Source organism: Amblyomma americanum, chromosome 7, assembly GCF_052857255.1.
Source record: "Amblyomma americanum isolate KBUSLIRL-KWMA chromosome 7, ASM5285725v1, whole genome shotgun sequence".
NCBI classification, from domain to species: domain Eukaryota; kingdom Metazoa; phylum Arthropoda; class Arachnida; order Ixodida; family Ixodidae; genus Amblyomma; species Amblyomma americanum.
The window spans coordinates 139,737,269-139,751,080 of NC_135503.1; the positions used below are offsets into that span (position 1 = coordinate 139,737,269).

At 45.1% G+C, this 13,812-nt stretch overlaps 1 protein-coding gene across 2 annotated transcripts in view; it reads left to right on the forward strand.

Annotated features, from left to right (window-relative positions):
• Nucleotides 1-11,890, forward strand: part of LOC144096619 (uncharacterized) — a 137,891-nt gene extending 126,001 nt beyond the window's left edge. Inside the window, exon 9 of one of the 2 annotated variants that reach the window (XM_077629435.1) lies at nt 2,359-11,890. In XM_077629435.1, the coding sequence (XP_077485561.1) occupies nt 2,359-2,665 (307 nt within the window). In that variant the 3' untranslated portion in view covers nt 2,666-11,890. The remainder of the gene's footprint in view (nt 1-2,358) is intronic. The other variant, XM_077629436.1, reaches the window with a different exon arrangement.
• Nucleotides 11,891-13,812: the final 1,922 nt, after the last annotated feature.

A 13,812-nucleotide genomic window follows, 5' to 3' on the forward strand; every position in this document is an offset into this window, starting at 1 on the left:
TTTCTGCTGGTTGCACTGGTTCCAGCAGGGTGCTTACTAGTTTTCTACGAATTCCAGTAGGTAACCTGATGGTATTCTGGTAGTTGCACTGGTTCCAGCAGGGCACTTACTGGTTTTCTGCTGGTTGCACTGGTTCTAGCAGGGTGCTTACTGGTTTTCTGCTAGTTGCACTGGTTCCAGTAGGGCACTTGCTGGTTTTCTACTGGTTGCAATGGTTCCGGCAGGGCTCTTACTGGTTGCACTGGTTCCAGCAGGGTGCTTACTAGTTTTCTACTTGTTCCAGTAGGTAACCTGATGGTTTTCTGCTGGTTGCACTGGTTCCAGCAGGGCACTTACTGGTTTTCTGCTGGTTGCACTGGTTCCAGCAGGGTGCTTACTAGTTTTCTACGAGTTCCAGTAGGTAACCTGATGGTATTCTGGTAGTTGCACTGGTTCCAGCAGGGCACTTACTGGTTTTCTGCTGGTTGCACTGGTTCTAGCAGGGTGCTTACTGGTTTTCTGCTAGTTGCACTGGTTCCAGTAGGGCACTTGCTGGTTTTCTACTGGTTGCAATGGTTCCGGCAGGGCTCTTACTGGTTGCACTGGTTCCAGCAGGGTGCTTACTAATTTTCTACTTGTTCCAGTAGGTAACCTGATGGTTTTCTGTTGGTTGCACTGGTTCTAGCAGGGTTCTTACTGGTTTTCTGCTGGTTGTACTGCTTCCAGCAGGGTGCTTACTAGTCTTCTACTAGTTCCAGTAGGTAACCTGATGGTTTTCTTGCTAGTTGCACTGGTTCCAGCAGGGTGATTACTGGTTTTCTGCTGTTTGCACTGGTTCCAGCAAAGAACCTTTTGTTCAGAAGTACTTGTATTTGGGCGTGTTGGTTCATATCTTTTCAGGTGGACACAGGGGCGCAACAAAAACACACGGACATAGAAGTAGACAGGGACGAGCGCTCGTCCCTGTCTACTTCTATGTCCGTGTGTTTTTGTTGCGCCCCTGTGTCAACCTTTTGTTGTTCTATTTGGCTTTATCTGCTTTCAATGCTCTTTCTCCATGGGGTTACTGCTTGCTCGAAAAACGCACCTGTCCTAATTCATCAAACAGGATGTGTTCTGGGGCTAAATCGCAGTGTTGCCAGGACAAAGAACATTCGACAAAACCGTGTATAAGCATAAGTCCTTATGGTATTAGAATGTGAGTGTATGAGCTCCATGTGGAAGTCCTGTGTATTGTAGTGCTTTGTTGGTGCTCTAGTTGTTGTTTTTCAAATGGAGTTTGAAGCAGTAGGTGTGTTCCCACTATTGTCAGATTTTCATGGTCCTGCAGGATGATTTTACGCACGTTCTGAGTGTTTTTCCTAATTTTGTGCTTTTCTGATGTTTCGGAGACTCGTTTAACATTTGGTTTTGTTTGGTTTATGTGGTTTAATGTCCCAAAGCGACTCAGGCTATGAGGGATGCTGTTATGGAGGGCTCTGGATAATTTTGACCACCTGGGGTTCTTTAACGTGCACTGACATTGTGCACCACACTGGCCTCTAGCCTTTCGCCTCCATTGAAACGCAGCCGTCGCAACCGGAATGTTTCATAATGGTTAGAAAATGTAAGGACATTGCACAAGTGGTATCAAAATCTAAATGTAATTTTTCAGTGCTACCATGGAAGCTGATGGTTCCAGCAGCTGATGGGAATGTGCAGTACTGCTGGAACAAGCAGATTCTTAGTAAGAAATATTCACCTGGGTGATCTCGTATGGTTAGCTTCTTTTCTGAGGTGATAAGAACAACTTCAACACTGACTACTCTTTTGTAATGGAGGAATAGTGTGTGGGAGTTTTGAATGTGGATAGAGCCTCTCTGCAGGGTTCTCTTGTATCCGACTGCAGGGCACATCACGATGTCATTGTTTCATGCTCGTAAAAATTTCTACTGCTTCAGTGTGCTCAGATATTGCCCAAATTTCAGGAGTCATGGAGGATGGTCCAAGGGTCATAATAAAAATGCAACTGATAAGTACATTATTTGAATTCCCAGATTGCTAAATGAGTGGAAAAAGTTGACAGTAATCTTGTTTGCTGTTGTAACCCTTCTCTGCAATCACGCCCTGGTGCATAGTTAGTAGCTGCATGCCATCCAATAACATGGCACATGGTTCTTTTTCCTTAGCAAGGTTCAGGTTTGTTTGCTCATTATGCATGTAGTTCGAGTGTTGGACTTCATGCTATTCTGAACGCTGTTCCTACTGAGAGTTCGCCTTCTTCTTTCTTAGCTTGTTTGATTCAACTTTGTCTCCAGTTTTTTGCTGTCATGCCTCGTTCGTCATTGTTCTGAACTGTGACTGGCTGCGGGGACTGACTAGTTAATCGATGCCGTGCAGGTTGGACGCGTTCCCGCTGGCGGGCGCGACAACGCCGGTGCCGGCCGCAGGCCCTTACCCTTCTTTCCCGGGCCTGAGTCCCCACACTGGTGGCTGGGGGGGCCTACCCATGGGTCGTCCCCCGCTGCCACTCGAGGTCAGCGCTGCGCCACCCTTGGACACTGCCAGCCCCCGCTACCGCCTCTACTACCACCTGTCGTCCATCTTCCCCGAGGAACAGGTGCGCGCCGCCATGGAACTCTGCCCCGAGGAGACCAACCCTCAGAAGGTGTGTGCCGCCATCCTCTCCCTGTTCCCCAAGGTCTAGGCAATAAAGGAGACTGAAGGAAGCCTGCCTCTTTTCAATGGTTGAAATCCTGTGCAGTGTGGCACTCTGCTGTTCATTGTTTCAAAGTTGGATGTTCGGCCCCAGTGACACACAACTATGGATGGCACATGCGTGTTGCATGTTGCTGCTTTTGTTTCCATCCGTGCATCCTGATGGGTATGGCTGGGGACACTTCTGAACAGGAAGACTCTGCCATGCTCTCCTGTCAGCTTCTTTCAATGGGAGTGGCGCCTTTGTTGTGGCACAAGTTGAAGTTGCACTACACAAAAAGAGACCTGCATATGCAAGAAACTGAGTGTGGCACTTCGTTTGTGCACCCAACGCCCTCAGGAAGGGCTTCGGGCTGCGGAAGCCTGGGGCAGACCCTTGAAAGCAGGGCATCGTGTCACTAGTTGTGCAGTTGGTCTCGAAAATTTGAGAAGACTTGACACTGACAGGACGTGCACATTGTGCTGCCTTCTGTGCTGATCTCCTCATGGCTGACTGCCAAGAAAATGGGAAAGCACCTGACCATGTGCCCTTTCTCTTTTGGTCCTGCATCCTCAAGCATGGAGAACAGCTGAACCTCAGCCCTAGGAAGGCCAGCCATCTTTGTTTTGGTGCATGTACACCTCATTCATTTGTCCATGTTTGACTCCTCCCCAGCAGCCAGATGTGAGGGCAGCTCAAAAGGGAAAGAAGGAACCTCAAGCACCGTGGCCCTTAGCACATGGTGTATTCTTATCTGGACCCCTGGCCCCGACTTGTTCTAGCCCTCAGAGGTCACCCATTTTGCATTTTTCCCTGTGAAGGGGAGAAGAGAAAGAAAGCTCTGCTTGAAGTCTCTCTTCTACCTGCAATGTAACTTCTCTGTGTGGGATGATTGCCGCTCTTGCAGTCTTGACAAATCATATGTGCTGAACGATGTGTCAGCGATACTGGGGCCTATCACCTGGCATGCCAAGTCCACGGAGTCTCAGGCTTTGCGGTGATGCTCTATGCACAATTTATTTTTGTGCTGATATGAGGAGCTGAGGTGAAATTGCCTAAAGGCAGTCCTCCAGTCACTGTACACTGTCAAGCGATCACAAGGGCTGTGGCAGAACGGTTACACTACTAGTGTGCTCATAGAGGAATACGACCCGTACTTGCACTGTGTGCAAGGGGCGTCTGTGTTGCTGCACTTAGACACCTCTACACTGTCTCAGGTTTGCACTGTGCCTTGGCATACTTGGCCAAGTGAGAGGCACCGCGGTTGTGACTATAGCAGTTGCTGCTCAAGCATATTTCGTCTGGATCTGCTGTTGGCAGTCTGCTGTGTCAGTCTCTAGTTCTTCTTTTGTACTACATTCCCGGTAGCCCTAGAGGGTCAAACTTATACCACTTTTGATGGAGGTTGGTCAACTTGACGTTGCTTATAGAGAGCTGTGCAACTCTGGGAGATCATTTTAGCGTCAGCATTTCCGCCCGTTAATCACCCGCACAAAATACGGGTGCAGTTTTACAACTGTAGATGCGAGAGTCAAGGGGGTTGTATTCACTTAGGCTTTCTTTCATTTTAAATGGCTTGCGCATGGATATGCGTCTAGGTTTCTGTGCGACTTTCCAAGCATTAATGCTCGGGATACTAACAAACTCTTCTCACACAACCATCCGTAACAAGGACTGACCACTCACACTGGCATCTTCACAACGGAAATACAGCACCAAACTGTTTAGAAACCTCTTGTGAACTGACGTGGCCAGTTACAGTGTGGCTTACCTTGAACTGAGTGAAAAATTTTTGCAACAGTCTATGCTTCCATCCTCCTACTTTGCCATCCTTCTCTTATGCGTCAGCTGTATTTGTACCCACTGGGGCTTTGTTTTTACTGTCGGCATCTCTCATCCAGGAGGCTGTTTCTATTTAATTTTTTAGTCCGCATATTCTATTGGAGTCTGGTTTCTATGGTGTGCCTCTGCAGTCATTTCTACATTTGTACTTCTGTCTCATGCAAATGGGCAACATGTGTATGCATCCTGCACATGGAGAATGTGTGCACCCACAAATTTTTCACTTTTCTACGGCACTCTCGCTCAGCATCTGGCCCTGCATTCTGGCGCATGTAATTGCATCACTTTGCATGTTTTATTAGTTCCAGAGGCAAGGGTCTGTATATTGGATGCTAGTGCACATGGAAGTAATATTTGTAGCTGTTGTCCGCATGGGTTTTTCTTCTCCCTTTCATGTTAGGCATGGCTCGGCTGCTGTCCCGAAAGATGCGGGTTCGTACCCGGCCGCGGCAGTTGAATTTCGATGGAGGCGAAATTCTAGAGGTTCGTGCACTGTGCGATGTCAGTGCACAATAAACAACACCAGGTGGTCCAAATTTCCAGGGCCCTTCACTGCGGTGTCCTCATAGCCTGAATCGCTTTGGGACGTTCAACCCCCCTAAACCATTAAATCTTGTTACCATTAAATCTGGTTGGGCATATTTGATGGTGGAATTCATAATGGTATGCTTTCCTGCTTGGGCCAAGCAGTGGCCTGCAGTATTCTGAAATAAATATGTAAATAAAATATGCATCAGATCCTTGTAAGCTCCCAAATCTGTGCAAACATGTTAAACTGAGTCTCTGTATACAGGCTTAAGCTGACTCCAATTTATTTGCACATGTTCTAAATGCATTCGATTGATTGTGATTTCAAAGAAGCAGTAAAAAAAATACTGGCAGCAAAAATGAAAAATCAGGTTTATGCAGTGCGAGCTATTAGTCAGCTATGCCACTGAGCATCTTATAGTGCTGTTGCCAAGATTTTGAGGGTAAACTTGCAAGAGATGGTGCCGAGTGCCGCATGCCACTGCCCGTTGATGCCCGACACTTCGGCAGCGGTTGTGGCATTTGCCTCGTTCGTGAAAGCCTGCCACAGAATTGCACCGAGTATAGACTGCTGAGTGTGAAAGCGAAGTTGATGGTGTGAGCAATTTTGTTACAAAGGCTGCTCCAGTCCTTGTGAGGACAGGTGATGAATGGAGTGTTGTGTAACACTGCAGGGCTTGAGCCCTTGGGCCACTACAATCTGCTCTCTTTTGCTGTCTACAGCCCCTTCCTTATGAGCTACTGTCGGCAAGAATGACCAAATACAGAATGATCAGACAGTGCGGTCCTTTGTCTTTTTTCTTTGACTGCCACTGTGCGATATTTGCACAGCGTTGTGGGCTGAACAAAACAGAGTGTGAATGTGTGAGAGTTTGTACATTTATATGTTTACACTGTGTCACAAGGAAATAACTGTGTGCAAGGTAGGAAAAAAAAAAAGAGTTTGTTACCATGTCTAGAAGCGTTGCTCTCGGCAAACAATAGCATGTGTTCTAGCTACAAGTAGCAGCCAATCTGTCCCCGCCTTCCCAACACGTTTGTTGGCCATGCATATGATAAACTGCATTTTTTCACATTCCTGCAAGCTTGTTGTGCACTAGTTGCATTCTCTGTTGGGATCGTACCGCCCCCTGACAGTGGAGCTTTGCGTCATCTGTGTTGTGTTAACAGTGTTGTTGGCTGGAAACCTTGGTTTATGCGCGATGGGAATTGCAGAGGTGGGGGCTTTTGTTTTTACATCTTTCACATGTGACTTGCTACACTCAAAATGCACATTGTGCCATCTGCTAGGCTGAAAGCTGTTTACAGTGTGAAAATTTTAATTTTTCTCTAGTTTTACAATTAGCACTGCTCCAGGTGAACTGGCTGTTACTAAGCCTTATGCCGTGCTTACTTAAAGTTTTTTTTTTTTGCTTTCTGTGCCAATGCAGTTATCACCAAGTAACCACCAAATAACTAAATTGAGGGGTCAGTCGATATAGCAAGCACCCTTTTGTGTTGACTTTGTTCACCTTATTGCGAGGAAATTATTGCAAACTGCCCCCTATCACTTGCTTCCCAGGAAAAAATATGGCTAAATATAGCGACATAATTAGTACAATTAGAGAAGCTTAAAAAACAAGGTGCTGGGTTGCACCAATCGTAGCTCAGAAATGAGATTAGCTGTAGGCAGGAAACAATCCAAAGATTCTTTGTTTCAGGGCTACTTGAAAACTAGAAAGAGAGGACTGGCTTTAGAATCCTTGTTAATCTACAGCGAGCTTCTTTGGTCATACTGGTTCTTGCTCCTTTTGAGCAAGGTCGCTATTTAGAAGCTTAATTGTCTTTAGAAGAGACCTACTTTGCTAGGGTCATAGGATGGCTAAACAATTAGCTTATTTTACGGACTGCTCATGTAATGCGAAGGCAAGATAACCGCTGGTCATTGATGGTAACGGAGTGGATTCCCAGAGAGAAGCAAGCTTAGGAGGGGGCGGCATAAGGTTAGGTGGGCGGATGAGATTAATAAGTTTGCAGGCACATGGTGGGCGCAGCTGGCAAAGGACAGGGTTAATTAGAGAGACATGGGAGAGGCCTTTGCCCTGCAGTGGGTGTAGTCAGGCTGATGATGACGCTCTGCTGGGTCACAGGATGTCTAAAGAATAAGCTTATTTTGCGGACCGCTCAAGTGCTTTGGACATGAAATAAAATTTAGTACTTAGCTGTTTCGACAGATTCCCCTTGCTTCAATATTTAAGCGCATTTCACTGATGCTTTATGAAAACAGTATGCTTAGGTGTCAACACTGTAAGCAACATTCTGACCTATGCATGCCTTTTCATTTGAGGGGATTTGGTGGTAGTGCCATTTCGCTGCAAAACGATGCCATCATGTATTGTGCCACAGTTGGCCCTTCATGCAGAAAAAGGTGTTGAGGAAGGTTGCTTTCTCCAAAAGGGTGTTTTGCAGGGGAGGTGTCAAATAAGGTGGCACTCTAAAAAAAAGTGTGTTTCTTACAATATGTTTGCTGGTCTTTTTCTGGACGAAGCGTGTTAAGCAGAAAATGTGTCAAGGGGCACTGTACAAAAAGGGTGTTTCTGTATGTTCAATGGTTATCGCTAAGGTCCCTGGATAGGCTTGTCGCTAAGTGGCAACAAGTCCCTCTTGTATTCACCCTTTGCTTCTTAATTTGCTAAGTGGTTGGCGTGCACTCATTAACTGATTGTGCATGTCAGCAACCCACCCCTTCACATTTGACTTTTGTTGTTGCAAAATACATGCAAATAGGACTGTTCAGAAAATAGCAGCAGCAAAACACTTTAGAAGGAATGTGTTGAAGCTGGCCTCTGTTAGTGTCAGAGACGTTGCTGCTTGGCTGTTTCTTCAGAAAGTAGTACTTTGAACATAGAGCGCAACGTTAGAACAGCACGTTTTCTATGTGTTTGTTTACCGCTGTGATCTTCGTTGAGATATTATGTCTGGATCACCAGGCTCCCCCAGTCTACCCTGCCAATGTTCATTTCTTCAGAAAGCCCACTTAGTTATCTTAGTTATTACCAATTCTCAGCTCTCTTCACATTTTTGTGTGAAGTTGAGAGGAAAGCCATGCCTTTTTTTTTTGTGAATCCATTGGAAATGTGCCTACGATGTGTTTTACGCCATGTAAAAGCTATTTCGGAAAGAGGCACAGAATCTCTGGTGTTTTTACTTTTGTCTGAATCTAAATCTGGAAGGTCCATCCCGTGCTGATGTGGGCACCTCACACACATACATGCAAATGGGGCCGTGCACGCGTGAAGGTAGCCTATGCTCCACTTAATCTGGTTTTTGCCAATTTTTTTTTGTACAGTGTGCGCATCTGTGTGCTTGTGATGCTTTGTTTTTGTTGGGATGATTGGTGCTTCTTTCCTGCAGAGAGGACATCCACTGCTGTTGCATGAAGTGCTTTCAGGAGACTGTGAGCTGTTGTATTTAGTGCTGTGATCGGCCATAATAGAGGGGGCAAGTTTAAAGCAGCAGCTTGTTGCATGATTGAACCACGACTGTTGGTTCATCAGCAAACAAAATGCATTTGCATTTTCACAAATGCCAGGGCTTGCAAGTAAAGTGATTTAAAGCAGTAGTGAAAGGCCAGTAGCTGAATGCAGTGAGTGATGTCTGAAGCAAGGGGAAGCCCTGAATGGTCCTGCCAGCTTGCTCGTTTTGTATCTGCAACATAGAAGCTGGTAGTTGGTCTGAAGAAAAATTTAATGTCGACACGTACCTAGAGCATTCCTTCCGGATGTCAATTTCCTTCCTGAGGAAAGAGCACCAGCCGTGTATGGCATCATCAGTATATGCGATTCCATTTTGTTCAGATAGTAACAAGTTGTGTGCCACGAGGATTTGATGATCTGTTGCATGTTGCATTATTATTACTGCAGTTATCATTATTACTGTTCTATTTATTAAACTCTAGCTAAGCAAACGAAGCCATTTTATAGGGTCGAGGGGTAATTGTCTGTGTGTGCCTGTGTTCGTAGGCAAATTGCAAATTGTGCCTGGTGCAAATTGTGACCAGTAGTGCCACGCCCCTTCAATCTTTCTTTTGTACTAGCTCTTGCCAACTTGCGTTTTATTTCAAGGTGTTATGATTTCTGGCAGGAGCTGTGGGTTTGCAAAAATGTTGGCTTCATGTAAAATATCTCTGCCCGTTTTGAGTGACTAATATTTGTGTTACTTTATGTTCCAGTGCTTAGGTTTTCCTAGCTAGGATTGGTTAGTTGTGTTGTGGACTGAGTTATGCAGTTCATGCTGAATGGAATGCCTCATATACAAGTTGACTCTGTCACAAGTAAATGTAGCCATGTCACAAGTTTTTGCCATTTTTATAATGGTATGGAAGAGTTTCTTTTCTTTTTGTTGCTGTTAGAGTGCTGTCAAGTTTCCAGTTTGGTGAGTGCTTTTGAGAGCAGTGTTTACAGTGGCAGCAAGTGTTCTAGTTTTTAGGTTTTCTTCTTCCCTCTTGTTTTAGTTTTTTTTTTTCAAGCACACAAATCAAAACCAGGCTTGTGCTGCAACTATGTCAAATACAGGCATCTAATGGCATGATGCAGAGTCTGTGACCAATAGTTCCAGTGTTATGGAATGAAGCTTTTAGATGTGCAAACTGTGCATTGTACTTTCAGATACCATCTAAAACTTGTGAAATAGCCCTTTCATTGTCAGAGTCGAAGGCGAATCTCGTCAGTGCTGAAAACTGCATGGCAGCAAAGTGGCAAAATATATTGTGCCAGGTTCTTTAGGTGGTTAGTTTTGTTTGGTTAGTCAAAGAGCTCTCATTGCACATGCTTGCTTTCTGTTTGGCATTGGAAAACTTGTGCCTGTTTTTATTTTTCTGCTAGCACCATTTGTAGAGATGCAGAAAGCACTTCATTCTTGTGGACAAGGTGCAGCTTGTGTGTCAGCAAACGTTTTGTCTTGTTGTGCGCCAATGTTGTTGAAGCCACATAAACCATTCAACCGCAGATGAGTAGGCAGCAACTTCCAGTAGAGAACAGCGTACTGTCAGTGTGGCAGGTTATCTTCTTCATTACATTCCGCAAGCAAGGACAACAATCATGTGATGGCAGTCAAACTTTGCTTCGGCGAAGGAAAAGCCACTTTACGGACAGAGCCACTGAGAAAATTAGCCCTCTGTGACGTGCTGTCGCAGCCAACGTCACTCAGAGAAGAAATTTACTGCACATAGTAGTTGACATTTATCTGGCTCATGTTTTGCTTGCAGCTTGTGTTTTATTTTTTGTGTTTCCCCCCCCCTCTATTATCAAGAAATGGTCTGCTTCTGGCCCATCGTGCTGGCTGGGAGATGCAAGTACGTTGCTTTGACAACGCTATTACCATCGCCAAAACTTGTCACTTTTTTTTTTTACGCCCCACCACTTCCCTTCAGTGAGGTTCACATTCGAGCGGACGAAAATAGTGTGAACTCAAAAGGGAGGAGACGGCCTGCTTCCTGCCAGAGTTGCATTTTCTTGTTTAATTTTGGATCGCTTCCTGTCCCAAATTTGTGAAAACTACTGTCCTTGTATGTTCTTCGAGCTGGTTTTTGCAGCTTCAAACACATTTTTAGGAGAGATGCCTTCTCGCATCCTTAACTACTCCTTCCATGCATGCAGTCCTGAAGGGGCCAGTTAAATTTAGCACCAAATGCATAAAACAGGCTACTGTCTTCTTCGGGAGTGGAATTGATATAGTGCTTATAAAACAATACCAGCCTTAGTCACTTAGCATGTAGCCAACAGGCAGTCAACCATGTATCCAATTGCAGATGCAAGTTTTTAAACGGATCCTCAGCTTGGGAGATTTTGAATTTAAGATTTGGAAATGGATTCGAGAGCCAGTAAAAAAATTGAAGCAGTGAACTGCAGGTTTGTAGTAAAAGTTCATTCCTCAAAGGTTTAGCTAGTTGCAATTCTGACTAGAATAAAATGTGTCCACTTCCTGCCTAAGTGAGAAAAACAGTATTTTTTTTTGCTTGACTTTAATGATGACCCTTGTGTTTAATTTTTTTCTGTTTGTATGATACACGTTGAGTGTGGTGGCTAGCTAAATAGTCCTTGGTGAATTGAGTTCATGTTGTGGTGCTACTTTTTACTCCTTTCGTGGCTTATGCGATGCAAAAAGCTTTGAGAAAGCACAGCTGTACGTGCCAGTCAAAATTTATTTTCACCATTCTAGCATACAGCTCAAGTAAACATAACTGTTGAATAACAGAGTAGTTAACAGCAGAGTACAGGCAAACAAGCAGGCTCCTGTTGTGTTCAAGCCCGTCACTGCTTTCATCAACTTTAATAAGGTCCCAGCAAAACGGAAGCTCCCATCTCGGAGGTGCCTTGGAGTCAATGCAAATGTAGTTCCAGCCCTCAGTAGTTTTCATTTATGAGGGATAGCTGCAAAGTAAGTGAAACGAATATCTTGCTTATTACAAGCAGGTTCACCGAAGTGGACAAGTCTATGTTTTCCATTCTGTGTGATGGCTGCAAGCTCTCCTCCCTGGAAAACGATACACGGGTGTGAAAGGCTGAGTGGGCAAGGCGGCAGTGGCTGTGCCCTGCGACTAATACAAGTTTTGCTACAATACCATGTATTGTCATGTACTGTGCGGGGTTTTGTGATATGCCCCTCCCTTTCTTTATTTCTTTCTCTGGTTATTCTGAGTTTGTTTTTTTGTTTGCTTTCTGCCATAAAAAATTTGTTTTCTTGTTATTGTTGGCAAGAGAAAAAACTTTTTTTTAAAGCCATAAATGTTCTAATATACAAATTCCCTTTTTTATGTTATGGATGCGAGTATTTAACGAATGTCACTTTTCATGGCATGTAATAAATGTTTTGTCTTTTATTTAACACTGGTGTTTCAGACTGAATTTTTTGCTCTCACTCAGGTAGACACTCATTCAAATGCCATCATGTATAGCACAGGAGATCAGCACTATTGTAATAGATGAATTTCTTACACTTTGATGTAATAAATCGTGCTAATACCTGTATACACAGGATGCCCCGTTGCTAGCTTAATATAGATACAAAGCCCATAGGAAGCCAGTGAGCACTGTAGTAAAGTAATTAAAAGTAAGGAGGCATGATCAAAGCAATAAAGTGCACGCGCCTGGATTTTTTCAGTTTATAATTGGAAATGGCCACACAAGATTTAAAAGAACGCAAATGCTATTCACTGGATGAAGCCTTCAGCTGGATAGCATGAGTTGCTAGTGTTATACCAGCCATAACACCCACATTTCATTGGCGACAAATTGCAAAAATGTTAATATGCTGTGTAATACTGTTAACGATCCCAGATGACTTGACATAGAGGCTTTCGAAGTGGCATCTCATACAGCTATGGCACAGCTTCAGGACATGAGCTCTACAATAGTGGCTAATGCTTAAAAATCCAAAATGCCGAGATCAAATTTTGGCAAAGGCCTGGGCCAAATGTGGAGGTCGCCATTGTGTCGGGCACGCTCAATTATGGTTGATCATCGATTTTAGTCTATACATCAGCCAAATTGAATTTTTGGGGGTGGCCCGGCCGGGCCAAATTTGAAGGTCACCATCGTGTTGAGCGCGGCCAGTTATGAGTAGACGCCAATTTTGGTCCAAATCTACCAGGGCTAAATTTAGCGGGTGGGACGTGAGCCAAATTCGGAGGTTATGATCGTGTTGGGCGCGGTCAGTTATGGCTATAGGCATCGATTTTGGTTCAAATCTGCCAAGGTCAAATTTCGGGGGTGGCCCTGGCCAAATTTGGAGGTCACCATCGTGTTGGTCGCGGTCATTATTGGCTATAGGCATCGAGTTTGGTCCAAATCTGCCAAGGTCAAATTTCGGGGGTGGCCCTGGCCAAATTTGGAGGTCACCATCGGCTTGGGCGCGGTCATTTATGGCTATAGGCATCGATTTTGGTCCAAATCTGCCAAGGTCAAATTTCGGCGTTGGCCCGGGCCAAATGGGTCGCCATCGTGTCGGGCGCGCTCAGTTATGGTTGATCATCGAGTTTAGTCTACATCAGCCAAATTGAAATTTGGGGGTGGCCCGGGCCAAATTTTGGAGGTCACCATCGTGTTGAGCGCGGTCAGTTATGAGTAGACGCCGATTTTGGTCCAAATCTACCAGGGATAAATTTAGCGGGTGGGACGTGAGCCAAATTTGGAGGTTATGATCGTGTTGGGCGAGGTCAGTTATGGCTATAGGCATCGATTTTGGTCCAAATCTGCCAAGGTCAAATTTCGGGGGTGGCCATGGCCAAATTTGGAAGTCACCATCGTGTTGGTCGCGGTCATTAATGGCTATAGGCATCGAGTTTGGTCCAAATCTGCCAAGGTCAAATTTCGGGGGTGGCCCGGGCCAAATGGGTCGCCATCGTGTCGGGCGCGCTCAGTTATGGTTGATCATCGAGTTTAGTCTACATCAGCCAAATTGAAATTTGGGGGTGGCCCGGGCCAAATTTGGAGGTCACCATCGTGTTGAGCGCGGTCAGTTATGAGTAGACGCCGATTTTGGTCCAAATCTACCAGGGCTAAATTTAGCGGGTGGGACGTGAGCCAAATTTGGAGGTTATGATCGTGTTGGGCGCGGTCAGTTATGGCTATAGGCATCGATTTTGGTTCAAATCTGCCAAGGTCAAATTTCGGGGGTGGCCCTGGCCAAATTTGGAGGTCACCATCGTGTTGGTCGCGGTCATTAATGGCTATAGGCATCGTGTTTGGTCCAAATCTGCCAAGGTCAAATTTCGGGGGTGGCCCTGGCCAAATTTGGAGGTCACCATC